This window comes from Acinonyx jubatus, chromosome C1 (assembly GCF_027475565.1).
Source record: "Acinonyx jubatus isolate Ajub_Pintada_27869175 chromosome C1, VMU_Ajub_asm_v1.0, whole genome shotgun sequence".
In the NCBI taxonomy this organism is placed as follows: domain Eukaryota; kingdom Metazoa; phylum Chordata; class Mammalia; order Carnivora; family Felidae; genus Acinonyx; species Acinonyx jubatus.
The window spans coordinates 31,237,117-31,250,580 of record NC_069381.1 but is presented as its reverse complement, the minus strand read 5'-3'; the positions used below and the strand labels follow the sequence as shown (position 1 = coordinate 31,250,580).

General features: G+C 50.8%; 1 protein-coding gene across 5 annotated transcripts in view; it reads right to left on the bottom strand.

Annotated features, from left to right (window-relative positions):
• Positions 1-5,264: 5,264 nt before the first annotated feature.
• The window catches only part of NFYC (nuclear transcription factor Y subunit gamma), a 65,851-nt gene continuing 57,651 nt past the window's right edge, over positions 5,265-13,464 (bottom strand). For 4 of the 5 annotated variants that reach the window (XM_027059531.2, XM_053212247.1, XM_027059532.2 and 1 more), the window contains exons 7-10: positions 12,773-12,931; positions 9,541-9,648; positions 7,012-7,071; positions 5,265-5,993 (exon numbers count right to left, since the gene is read on the bottom strand). In XM_027059531.2, coding sequence (XP_026915332.1) covers positions 5,562-5,993; positions 7,012-7,071; positions 9,541-9,648; positions 12,773-12,931 — 759 coding nt within the window. In that variant the 3' untranslated portion in view covers positions 5,265-5,561. The remainder of the gene's footprint in view (positions 5,994-7,011; positions 7,072-9,540; positions 9,649-12,772; positions 12,932-13,464) is intronic. The other variant, XM_027059533.2, reaches the window with a different exon arrangement.

Here is a 13,464-nt window from a genome sequence, read left to right as displayed (position 1 = left end):
AACAGCAAGATGTCAAACCATGTAGCAGATATGAACAGAACTATCTAGAAATTTTAGAAATGAAAACTAAAGTCACTGACATTAAAAAAAAAAAGTCAATACGTGGGTTAGTAGAGTGAATGCAGCTGAAGAGAGAATTAGTGAATTAGAAACTAGAACCAAGGAAATCCTCCAGAACAAAGCACAGTACGATAAGGAGATTAAAAACATGAAAGAGGCATTGAAGATTGAAGAAGAAACCCCAGCATGTTTTATCTCCAGAAAAAGATACTGGAAAGAGTGACTAAGATCTTTCCAGAAATAAGACATGAGTTTCTAGATCGAAAAGACTCAGACTGCCTAGTAAGATATCTTTAAAAACAAAACAAAACGACATCTAGACACCTTTTAGCTAAAGTGTAGAATATCAAGAATAAAAAGGAAATTCTAAAAGCCACCAGAGAGAAAAGATAGCTTATCTACAAAGGTCCAATAATTGAACTGACAGTAAGCGTCTCATCAGCAACAACAGATGCCAAAAGACAATGGAATAGTATCTTCAGAGTGCTGAGCGCAAATAATTGTGAGGTTAGAGTGCCATCCGTCGCCAAACAAAGGGCAAAATAAAGACATTTGACACATGCGAGATCTTAGAAAGCTTCTGTCTCAGAATTTCACTTGAAAGAGAGAGGCACAGGGGCTTGGGGGAGAGTTTGGGAGCTGGAGAGGTGAGGGGGCTCCAGGCTGCCGAGGGGGGCTGGCTACTTTGGACTGCTCCTCAGCACCAGCCAGAGGAACCCAGCCCACCCTGTTCTCAACTGGGACCCATCTTATGTTCTCCCCCCCCGCCCGGGCACCAGGCTTGCTGGTTCTCCCATCCCCTCTTCCAAACCCAAGCTAGGGAGTAACACCACCGGCCCAGCTCAGGGAGCTTGGGGAGGCCACATCCAAGTTGCTCCTGTGACCAGGCACTTGACCTCCCCTCTAGGGTCCTCTCCTCCTGGGAGGTCAGATGCCCCCGTACAGAGGCCTTACAGACGCTGGAGTCGTGGGACAAAAGCTAGGTCCCTACCAGGGGAGGGGAGTGCGGGAGCTCTCATTCTCTAGCGGAGAAGAATCCTGAACAGAGGGGAGGAGACCAATGGGGCTGAGCCCGGCTGGGACAGGAGGCTTCTTGAAGCATCTGGCTCCACTCGACCAGCTGGTGACCTCAGGTAATTTCTCAACCTCTTTGAACCCCCACTTCTCACTTATAAAACGAGAATACCTACCTTATGAGGATGTAAAGATGAAATGAGATCATCTATTAGGCATCAAGCTTAAATATATTTTCCTACACAGAAATTTCTCTAAAGAATAATCTCTATCTACTATCCCTGCCTCGCACATTATCAGAGCTCAATAAAACAAACAAAAATTGTTAACAAGGGAAAAGCAATAGCAAGAGACGAGCGGAGGTGGGAATGAGCGCGGGTGTGGAGGCCCTGTTTTCAGGGAAGGGTTTATGTTCATTCACTCTTCATCAGTCACTCGTATCCTCTTGGTCCCAGGCCCTGTGCTGGGCTCTGGAGGTGCAGAGAGGACTCTGAACTGGAGGAGGACCATCTGTAAGGAAGACAGCCAAATCCAGAAAATTCTAAGAGTGATAGGGGATTTCTGCTACTCTCTCTCTCTCTCTCTCTCTCATTCCCATCCACTCTCTCCCCTTTCCCCCAACCCAATGTAAGCTCCACGATAACACAATGTCATCTGGCTAATTTTCAGCTGTTTTTACAATGTCCAAAACAATTTCGGACACACAGAAAGTGCCAAGGAAATATTTGCTGAATGACTGTGAATACGAGCGCAAACAGGAGAGGCTGTAGACACTGCCGCGGAAGCATGGAAGAGGTCTTTGCAGACTCTGCCCCAGGAGTTAGAAGTTTCTCAGCAAGGGCCATTTAAATTGGGTCTTGATGGATGTCTAGGAGATCAGTAAGTGGAAGAGGAAGTAAAAAAAACATTCCAGGCATTGGGGCCAGTACATTCTGAAAACATGGAGGTGAGGTCAGGGACCAGTGGGTAACTGAGTGCATAGAGTGGAGAGAGGAGAGTGGAAAGACACAAAACTAGGGAGGTAAGAAGGGCCTCGAATGAACTTGGGTTGCCAGAAAGTCTTATTAAAATCTGAGAACTGGGGTAACTGGCTGGCTCGGTCAGTAGAGCATGTGACGCTTCATCTTTGGGTCATGAGTTCGAGCCCCAGGCTGGGTATAAAGATTACTTTAAAAAATAAATAAAACCTGAGAACCTACCTTGATGTAATGCTTGGGACAGTGTTTGCGGCCCTCAGTTGCCCTAGAGATGCCCCTGCCTTCAAAAGTTAAGGGTCTTACCAGGGATGGGGTTAAGAACTTAGGACCCACTGAAAAAGGGGACAGTCCTACCCCCTTGTAGTTCCTAGAACAGCCTCAAGTCGGGATAAGGGTGGGTGAGACAGGGCACCGTCCTGAGGCTTGGGGAAGTGCTGCCTGCTGCCCCCTTGTGGCCTCAGCAGAACTGAACAGCAAGGAGGCTGGCCAGGTGGTCTTCAAAACCCCAGGGGCCTCCAGTCTCCAGCACCAGTCTGAGACAGCCATCCCAACCACCAGCTGTCCACACACCAGATCCGATTGCTTTATTTATTCCGCGTATACCCACGACTGGACCAATGGCTTGGGGAGGCAGAACAAAAGGAGACTGTTCACATTTGGTAAAGTCTTGTTCTTACGTGCACCCCACCACCTTTGGCCGGAAAGCCACTATGCACACACACGGGGTCAGGATACCACCGTTTTGGCTTCAGCTCCACCCCATTCAAGGAGTGACCTTGGGCAAGTCACTGCACCTTGCTAGGCCTCCCATGTCTCCATCTGTAACACAGGCATCATGATCCCTCCTCCTGTCTCCCCTGCAGGGTCACCGTGAAGATCATCGGATGCTGCAAGTGCTAGGAAAAATGTTGAAAGCGTGCTCCGGATGTAAGGGGATCGTGCTGGGGATTAGACAGGGGCTCTCTTGGGCTGCACTGAAGTGTTTGTTTACACCCAGATGGGCCCTGCTGGCGGGGAAATTTAAAGGGAACGTGCTCAGTAAGGAAGCTGCTTGCCAATCACAACTGATCCAAACATCTCCAAAATAAGAATGGAAGTCCATGGGAAACGGGGACCCTCCGGCTGGTGTGAAAATCCAACTACTTGGGTTTTCGAGAATGAGTTGAAGAGCAGCAAGGTGGGGCAGTGCTGTGGCCTCAACATGGGAGGTTGGTGAGGAAACGAAATCGCTGGGCTGCTGCTGTTCCTCTGAGGCTGGCGTTCCTTGAGCCTGCATTTCTCCGCGTGGGGCTGGGTGAGACTGGGTACAGGGCAGTGGGAAAAGCCAGATGATCCCCTTCAGAGAAAAGTCCAGAACTAGAACGGAGATAACTGGACACAGGGGGCGGGGGGGCGCTAAACTTGGGAGTCAGGAAGAAGCCTGGGGGGCTGCCCCTGACTCATGGGGGCGGACCTACCGACTTCTTGTGATAGTTATCACCTGCTTCACCTACCAAGAGGTCACCGGAGGGGAACCATGTATCCAAAACCTTACAACTGAGAAAATCTTTGCTTTTGAAAGACGTTACTTTTCTTCCCTTTATAGTATGAATCTGTTACCTGGTCTCATCTTTTTGCCTCGGTGGCCAGGGAGCCCAGGGCCAAATGTGAAATTGAATTCAAACAGCTATCTAGGTCTTTCTGGCCAGAATGTTTGTGTTCACGTTTACAATCTGGATTTCCCACTCAATGATATTCTTCTTAATCCTAATTTGTCATATTTTATTATGTCTTTGTGTATGTTTTCTACACAAGCCATCTTAATTTTTCTTGTGGAATACCGTAAGGTACACTTAGGTAAACGATCGAAAATGAAATCGATGATAGATGCCCAAGTACTTACCATGGTTAACAGCGAGGGACATTTGGTGTGAGAGTTACCAGGGTATCAGGGTCAGACTTTCATCACCTCATATCAAAGCCCCTTCCCTGTCCCCATTTCACCCCTTAGGACAGTCCAAAGAGAAGGGAGTTGCCCACGGTTTTATGGCATATTACCATCAGAGAAGAAATTAACACCTCCTTCCTCCTCGTACTCCATTCCCTGTTCTCCCCACAACAGCAGGCCTCACTCAGGTTGTAAGGATGGTACGGTGAGGGTTAGGAAAAGAGGCTCACCGCTGGCCTCTGTGGCCAACAAAAGCCAGTGAAGAAGTGGAATGCTCTATTCTTCCTGCTTCGACTATCAGGAAGCACACCCTGGCTGTAGAACCCTCTGATCTGCTGGCTAACAAGAGGCTTGGGCTGCCCTCCGTGGCAGATGCCATGCCTCTGGTAATGGGCACGGCTGTAACCGGCAGCTCAGAATGGCAGCCTGTGCCAAGGCAGAAGTGGAGGGACTGATCCGGGTTTGAAGGACAGAGACAGTTTCTTCCACAAGAGATGCTCTCTTGACGCTCAACCAGCAGGACACCGCTGCATCTGGCCCACATGTGGTAGTCTAGGAGGGAAGGCAGGCGGGCGTCTCCAAGCAGCAAACAGATTCTGATCTAGTTCATTTGCAAAATCAGCGGAAGACCTCCATTTGAATCAGATATGCAGCATTAGCTCCCTTAGCTTTGGACGCCCGCTCTTCACAAGGGTCCCGCTCCTTCACAGACACGCAACCTGAGGGCAAACAAACCTAATTTCCAAGCCTTCCCAAGAAAAGTGGCCCCATGAATGCCCCAGACACAGAAACCCAGACTCTAAATTATCTAAAATGAGATTTATTGCATTTCATGCAGTTTGAAGTCCATGCAGCAAAGGAGACTAGCACAATTTTTAATGCATTTTAAAGATAAAAAATGGGGGGTGGAGGTGGGCAAATGCACAAAGTTCTAGTCTCCTTGGGTCCCTGGGAGAGAAGGGTTTGGAAATGAAACCATCCACTCTCCATGGCAAATGAGTTCACCTCTTAAACACAAGGAATGTTTCCACGGCCTCTGGGTGCAAACACACAGAGCTCTGGGACGAGCACAGGGTCACGAGGAAGAGGACCACTAGTGAGAAAGAAGCTACGTGGTCACCTAATTCAATCTGCGGGCAGAACAAGGTGGCAAATCCTAGGGCCGCAGCTGCTCTGAGAGTCAGGAGATAACATACCCCCCTGAGGAGATGTGCTCCTGGAAAGAAGTGGCGGTAAGAATCAAAAAAAAAAAGGAAAACAAAAGAAATATTTCTTCAACCACACTCTTCAAGAAAATGCCATAAATATGTTATTTAATATTCATTTCATAGCATTGGACACACAGCTCAACATACTGAAATATTGTTTCCTTGGAGAAAAAATGGAGAAAAAGGAAATAAAAAATATTGCATCTTTCTGTTGGAGAATCTCGGCCTCCAGCGTGGGGCGCAGTGCACCAGTGTCCTAGCCTGTAGGAGGCGCGGAGGTCGGCCGGGTCCTCTGGGGAGGGAGGCTGTACCCATCGCCCGGAGCTGTATGGCAAAAATTGTGTTGGGCGTCCGTGGCCTTGCCAGCTCAGGCCCTCAGTCGCCGGTCACCTGGGGGGCCTGCCCGTCGGAGGGCTGGTTGGCTGACTGGATGAACATGGGCTGGGCGAGGTCCTGGCCGGCGGGCATGGTGACTTGCTGGATCTGGTAGAGCTGCTGCGAGGGGTGGAGAGGAGAGAGTGAGGTCACCCCCGGGAGAGGGGCATGCAGCTCCCTATGGGCCTCGAGTTGGCTGGGGGCCCCGGACACCTCGACCACCACCCACTGTAAGGCGTCGGAGGGAGGAGGGGGAGTGGGGCTCTGCGGGGGCTGGGCGCAGCAGACACAGGAGGCTCCGGCCCGGTGTGAGGGGGTGTGTGTGGTGGGCGGGGAAGAGGTGCAGGGAGTTGCATTTCCCGTGGCTTTCACTTCTCTGGGCTCTGCCTCTCCCGTTAGCTCAGAGCCTCGGGCTGGCTGCACGCTGTTCCTCTGTGACAAACACAAGCAATTCGATCCACTGTACCAGCAGCTTGGAAGTCAGCATTTCCCCAACTCTTGGTAATCCTCACTAGCAGGGGCAGTAGGATTACCCCCTCTCCTCCTCCTTTCCTCCGAGTACCTGGCTCAGGCCGAGGCTACAGTGAACCTGCGTTTCCTACATGGGCCCTGCTGAGGAGGTGGCCTGGGTTTAAACGCTTACTAAGCCAAGACCCGTGAGGCGTGGAGAAGCAGCTCAGGTAGCCACTGTGGAAAGACACGGCCAACTGGACACTTGACTTCTCAAGCATTCCCCCCTCAAAAAGCCCACAGGCGAAGACCCCCCCCGCCCCCCACCCCGTGCCACAAGAGCCCTGGCATGTGAGCCTAGTGTGTGGTGCAGGCAGGGGCCAGACGTGGGTCCTGATGCCGGCTCCTCTCCCTTCTGGGCAGCAGAGAACACAGGCGTCGGGGGGGTGGGGGTGGGGGTGGTCATCCTACCATGTATGTACTCGGGGGTCTCTGGAACTGTTAGTGTGAGGGAAAAGACAGAGGGAAAGGGTGACTCCTTCCTCACATGAGTTCAGAATTACTGAATTCCAGGCACCAAGAGAGCTTGAGAAGTCACACGTTCGCTGCATTTCAACTAACCCATGCTATTAAAAAGCGGCATAGCTTAGAAAAAACTAGTCCTAAAGAAGGAAACAGGAGACCCGCATTCTAGTCCTGGTTCTGCAATCAAGAGCTGCGTGAGCACAGACAAGACACTTCTCATCTCTAGGACTCCGTTGACTCATCTGTAAAATGGGGATTGGGACTATATAATGTCTGAGATTATTTTCAGCTCCCACAAATCTAAATCTAAAGGATTTGTACTCCAAATTCAAGACTGAACCCACTTGAACAATTTCTGTCCACTCATTAACGGAAAATAGGACAGTTGCCGTAACCATCCAAACCCACAGATCTCACACCCGCTACCCCCCCACAGCCTCTCCCCCACGGCCCCTGCCCCAGCTGGGTGTCCTACCTGTCCGTCCGTGAACTGGCTGAACTGCTGCTGTCCTTGCTGCACCTCTGTCTGTGTGATCTGCAGGAATCAAGATGGCAGAGGAAGGTCAGCTGCAGGGTCTGGCCCACTCCTCCGGCAGCCCACAACCAGGAGAGGGTTGTGAAGACTGCGTGAGACAATGCACATCAAGTGCCCGGAATGAGGTCTGGCACAGAGCAGGTGCTTAATGAGTAGCAGGAGAGCAAGGGTCCTTCCCCATCCCAACTACTGATGGCTACTCCGAGCCGAGGGCCACAGAGGGGACCACAGAGGACCCCGGAACGTGTAACATACACAACTTCCATAACCCTCTCTCTTAATGTCCACCTGCTTCCCACCTACTTCTCATTGCAAGCTCCTAGGTGCTAACATGACAAGGCCTAACATTTACGGCTTAGGCAGAAACCCCAGGAGACCTTTAGCCAGTGAATGCAGACTGCAAAACGCGGGGCAAAGGGGTGAGTGGTCTGTTTCATTCTTGGAAGGTGGGCTCCAAACCAAACCCGTATCACCTAGATTATCTGCCTGGAATATGAAACACCCTGGCGGGGAGGTGGCCTTGGCCCTGGAAGCCCTTGTGGCACACCTATGAAGTACTTTTTCCGAGACAGGCCACGTGAAGTCGTCTGGGCCAAGCAGGGGGTGGGGGTGGTGGGGGTGGTGGGGGTGGTGGGGGTGGGGGAGGGTGGAGGCGGGTGGAGCAAGGAAAACATGTATCACGTGTACTTACAATCTTACGTGGGGATTTTGAGTACATTTGAAAAGAAACGTACTGGCTGACGTGCAGAACCGCATCATATAGTGCGAGCTGCGGACGCAGCCTGGTAGACTAGTAAGAAGACGAAAGCAGGCTTATGTGCATATGTGCACCTCTGCAACATCTGACTAGGAACGTCCTCTGTGTACCATCTCCTGGAACCCTCACAGCCAACCTGCAAGGTACAGACTATCTTCTCGAGGGTCCTCACAACAGCCAAAAACACCGTCAGGCCTACCCGTAAGGCCTTCAGGAGTAAGGAGGGGACAGGTGTGATAGGGCTTCATGACGGTTTCCTACTGTTGTCCCTTACTGGGGGTCCTTCCCCTCCCACCAGTCTACTAGTCTCTACGTGGCTATCTTTACAGCCTCCAGTGCAAAGTTAAGTATTCAAGAAATGTCTACAGAATAAATGAATGACCCTGAGACAAATGGCAAATATTCTTCATAGATGAGAAGGTCAACTGTGCCCTGTGGCCAGCAGGACTGCTCTTCACACGAGCTGAGAAAATTTCATTTACCTTTAAATGCCATTTACACGTTATTCACTCAGCAGTCATTCAACAAACACATACTACTACATGCCGGGCCGTCACAGTCACAACCTGTTGTAATGTAGTTGTTATAATGGTGCCCTCTTCTTGCTTCTTCCCCCTCCTGTCTGACAACCCGACTCTCCCCACTCACTGGCTTTGGTTTCTGGCCCCCAAACTGGCCTCTGAGGAACTAAAACCTCTTCTTTCTCATTTCCTCCCACCCCCTCGCCATGAAAAGTTTTTGGACCCCAGGTTAAAATCTTACAAGACTTTTTGTTTTTTGTGTTTTAAAAAGAGGGGTACCTAAGGGTGTGACCTGACCGGTTTGGAGATGTGACTCCATGCCAGTCAGCCCCAAAGGAATTAGGGAAAAGGCCAAGCCCTTATGTGAGCCAAGGCATGGGTTTAGAACAGGCCCTTTAATGATCCCAGAGACTATATGGAACTCAGAAGCCTGGCTTTTGGCTCATTCCTTATATTTTCCCAAATGAGATCTTTGGAGACCTGCTCTACAAACTCAGCTCTGTCACCACTGTCAATAGATACATCACCAGAAATGCAACTGGGCCAGACGGGTCCAGCTCTTAAACGATCGCTGCTTTTTTTGGGTCTGAGGCAAAAGAATCCATTAACAATGCCTCCCCCTGACCAGCATCCCCCATCCAGTGCGAATGATGCCCATACTCCCCAACCCCTGATCCTCAAGCCCAGGGAGGCTGTCCCCTCAGCACCTGTGGCTCACAGTCCTCCGTCTCTTAGGGCACGAGAGGAGACGAAGCGGACAGTCTCTGGCTGGGCGTGCATGGGGAAGTAAAATCCAGGCTAACTTTCCAAAGGGCACAGCGGCTGCCAGAACACAACAGCTATTTAGGTTCAAAGATGGAAACTCAGGCTGACGATGAGGCAGTCTGTCAAAGTGCTTCCTCTGGTCAGACATGTACACACATACATCAGGCTTTCTTCACAAGCGTCCTTGAGATTTCCCCTCCTTTGCATTTCTTTGTCCCTCGAGAACAAGATGGTAAGAGACACGCTTTGAATCCAGTCCTCCACTAAACCCCGTCTGTCCTTTGGGGTGAAGAGATGTGAAGGGTGTGGAGGTGTCTCTTGCTGAAGGGTGAGGTGGCAAGAGAGCGATTGCTGAGCCCTCCTTTCCAGCCAGAAGCCAGCTCGGGCCGGTCCCCTACCCAAGCCCTGCACCTTTGGGGCACATACCTGTGGAGCGCTGGTGGCAAGTGTCTGGATCTGTCCCTGCACGACTTGGGTGCCTGATACAGGCTGGGCTAAGCGAATGTACTGCAGCTGGCCGGCATTCAGCTGCACCTAGGGTGGGGCAGACAGACAGACGCAGGGGACTGAGTGTGGCCTCACCAGGCAAGCTTCCCCTGCGGTGACCGTCCCCTGCCCCCCAAGCTCTCCAAAGAAGCTGACTCTGAAAAGCTCCTCTTCAACAGAGGTCAATACAGGCAAAACCAGAACATCCCCACCCCACAAGTCATAAAACACAACAGAGGATATGTTCCCTGAATGGACCGTGGAGAAAATTCCCAGAGGATCTGGCCACATATGTGACGAACAGCATGGCTGCACCCTCAACATTCACGGACTCTTAGCTGTTTGCTTAGTTTATCTTAGGATTTTATCCCAAAGACTGTGAGACATGATCGGAATGCTCTGTCCCTAAAGTGTAGGCCTTTCCCCCCTCTACCTCCACACCCCGCCACCCTATTTCCCGGGATGGCTGATCCAATACTCACAAGAGCTCCAGCATCTGCCAGGAGCCCACGGCAGATGGCCGTCACTCCGTGCCCTAGCCCCAGTCCTGCCCAACCCCATGCTGCACATCTCGGAAGAAAAAGCTGGCCTGCTTCACTATCTCTGTCCCCAAGAGCCAGGACCAATGGGGGTCTGTGGGACTTTTAGGATCTTTGGTGTTCAGCACTAGCTTCTAGCCAAACTCCTCCCAAGGGGAAACTGAATCAATAAACCTTTCAGAGAAAACCCCATCACGGGAAACCAAAGCTACAAAAAGGCCTTTAGAGTCCCTCATGCTTAAGATTAAGTCTCAGATAATACAATAATACCACATGCTGCATTTAATTGTGCACTAAAAGCCTTAACTCAGGCTCTTAACGCTCCAGTGTACCATGGAAGTCTCTGTGCCTCGAGCGGGAACGGAGAGACCAAGGCGGCTGCACTGAGAGGAGCCATGGCTCAGCAGAAGAGAGTCAGCAGAGCACTGCAGACATCCACACTCGGGATCTGGGCGATGAAAGAGGTACCAGGAGGACAGACTGGTCTCTATCTGAGGGCCCAGACACCACCCTCCCTGGCTGCCCAGCCTGCCTTTGTTGCAAGGGTGAACTTCTTGACGTGAACAGGTAAGTCATGCCTCCTTGTCCCGGAGTGAGTTCTCCCCTTGCCTTCAAGAGCCAGCTCCCTGGCAGGGAACTTTACCTCCATGAGGACAGTGCTGGTAAATGCAACTGCCCGTGTGCATGCAGTCACACTGCTTCTCTGCAACTGCGGTCTCAAAGGGGATGTGACCCGCCAAGAAAAGACTAACACTTGGTAGTCAGTGTAGACCTTGGAAGTTCTTGGTAGACCATTCCAGAATTGTCCACTTAGGAAAATGGAGGGATAGAAAATCTAAACCCGTTAAGAACCGGGTTCACAGGAGACAGGGCAAGATATTGCGACCTGCGGTCTTTTCTTTCCGAGAACACGTCAAGAAGAGCTGATGGGAAGTTGTGATGCCAGGCCCAGACCGCCCCCCTTAAATCCCGTAATGTGGCTTCCAGGCAACAACACTAAGTTGCTTGCGGGGCTGAAGGCAGCTGTGTGGAGGCTCGGGAAGCCTCGTCTGCCGACACTGATGGTGGCTGGTCCCAGGAGTCCCCGAACTCCAGACCAGGAACCAGGATGAAAGACTAAAGCCTTGTCTCAAGAACAGGGAAAGTATACTGACAGCCACAGAGATTTTACACCTCTCAGCTGGGAAGAGCTCTTTGCAGAAACAGATGTGACTGAAAAATTGTGAGCCAGAGAGTTTCCAAGCAGTTCTTAGAAGCAAGAAGCTCCTCTTTTAGGCTTAGGTTTAGACGTCTAATGATGCTCTGCCCTCAGTGCTCTACCACAAGGACAGGTCTGGGGCGCCTGGCAGCTTTTTGACGTTAACTACAGGATAAATAAGCCAGCTCCTTAGGCTTTCAAAAGAGAAGCAAAGTTTCCTTCCTGAAGGTCCCCTCTATTGGGGCGAGCACTCTTGTGTTCAGAAATGCAGACTCCTACAGAAGGTATCTGAAAATAATGAATTTGCAACAAATATGTGCTAAAGCTCTGTACCCCAGAGGGTTAAAAAGACTTGAGTTAAAGTTACTGTAAAGTGGGAACTCTTCTCTGCTTAAGTAAATTTGTTCTGGTGCCTTCACGTGTAAAACAGAGGACCATTCAAGAGAGAGGTCTTGGTTAGTGCCTGACACAATGAGGCAAGGCACCTGAAACTGATGGGTCTGTATGTGGGGGGGTGGGGGGGTGTGGAGGGGGAAGGGGGAGGGAGGGAGGGAGGGAGAAGGAGCAAGCTCTAGCAGAGGGAGAGTGCGCCAAAAGCACAAGAAAGGGAGGGAGGGAGAGGAGACAGAAAGACAGGCACAGAGACTCACACACTCCACTTTCCTAAGCTTTCTCTTGGTCTATCTGCTAACTTAGTAAGAACAGTTACAAAAACAGAGCTTTCTGCAAAGAGGAAGTGATTAGCCAAGTCCAAATGACTTTCTATATCTGCCTCCGTGTCATTTACAACAGGCAGACCAAGGGGCAGAAACAGAAGGACTGCTCCGTGTCACTCACTTTCCACGTTTTCGGGTGGCAAAATGACCAGTGTATAGGTGGCAAGTGTTAAGATAGGACATTTCTTACAAAAGAGCAAATACAAGTAAAAAAGCCAACAAATCTAAGAAATGAAATCCCTCAAGGCACACAGGAAGCAGCAGTCCACAGTGAAGGAATGGGTAAGTTAAATGAAAGCCAAAAATACACTTTGCTGCAGGCTCCACTGGGGACTGACTCATGAATATGCAACAAGTGTTATTTATGGCCTTCCCCGTACACCTCCCTCTTATTCTCTGCTAATCAAAAGACAGGACTGCCTCCCAGGGCCGTCAGGTCCTGGCATGGAACAGTGGTTACCAGCATCCTCTGCGTAGGTGGAGTGCGGGGACGTGGAGAGGCGCTGCCCCACGGTGGCAAACCTGAAGTGGATTAGAGGAAAGCAGGCAGTATACGGGGAAGCAAGTTGTGGTATGGGTGAACAGGGACATAGGTTTAAAAAAACACGTGGCCATCTACACACATGGGTATACGAGATCCTCTGTGTGTAAGATCTGGAAGCACTCCCGCCCCCACACGAGCACAGCGCCTTGCGGCTGCAAGGCAGAACGGGCCTTACCGGGATCTGCTGGATCTCTCCTGTGTTTGTGATGATCTGCTGCATCACCTGCATGGTCTGTCCGGTGCTGCTCTGGGCCTGCTGGGCTTGACCCTGCGGCTGGGCCTGGACAATCTGCACCTGCTGACCTTCTCCAACCTGCATGGTCACAGGTGTGGTCTAGAGAGGAGTTATGAGAAAAGAGGATTCAGCTCGAGATTAGAGCCACTGCAATTACCAAGGGGTTAATAACGACCAATTAACTGGGAGCAAACCCCCTCCATGGACACCCAAACTCACCTTAACACTATTTAGCAATGCTCAGTGTACAGGGCACTGCTAAAGTTACTCTCCAAGACAAAAGATGGGAGAAAGCCACGCAGATGTTTAGGCTCATGGTACAGAATATTTGCCCAAGCCCCAAACACCTCTATGCTTCAAATACTGCAATCTTTCAGAGCTCTTGCAACGAAAGAAAGGCACATCCAATACAAAAGAATCAAAAGCAACCGTGACAGTTCATTTGAGAAACGGCCAAAGTCAGGTCTGGAGCAGGTGAATTTGGAGAGCAAACTGAATGGAAAGCGGGGTCAGTACGAATTTACTAGGTTCAGGATCCTGGACTCCATTCCAGGCGTGCAAGACACTGGGAGGAAGCTAAGGCGCACGCTGGCTGCACTCAAGCAGCAGAGCAGCGCCAGCCCACACCGGCC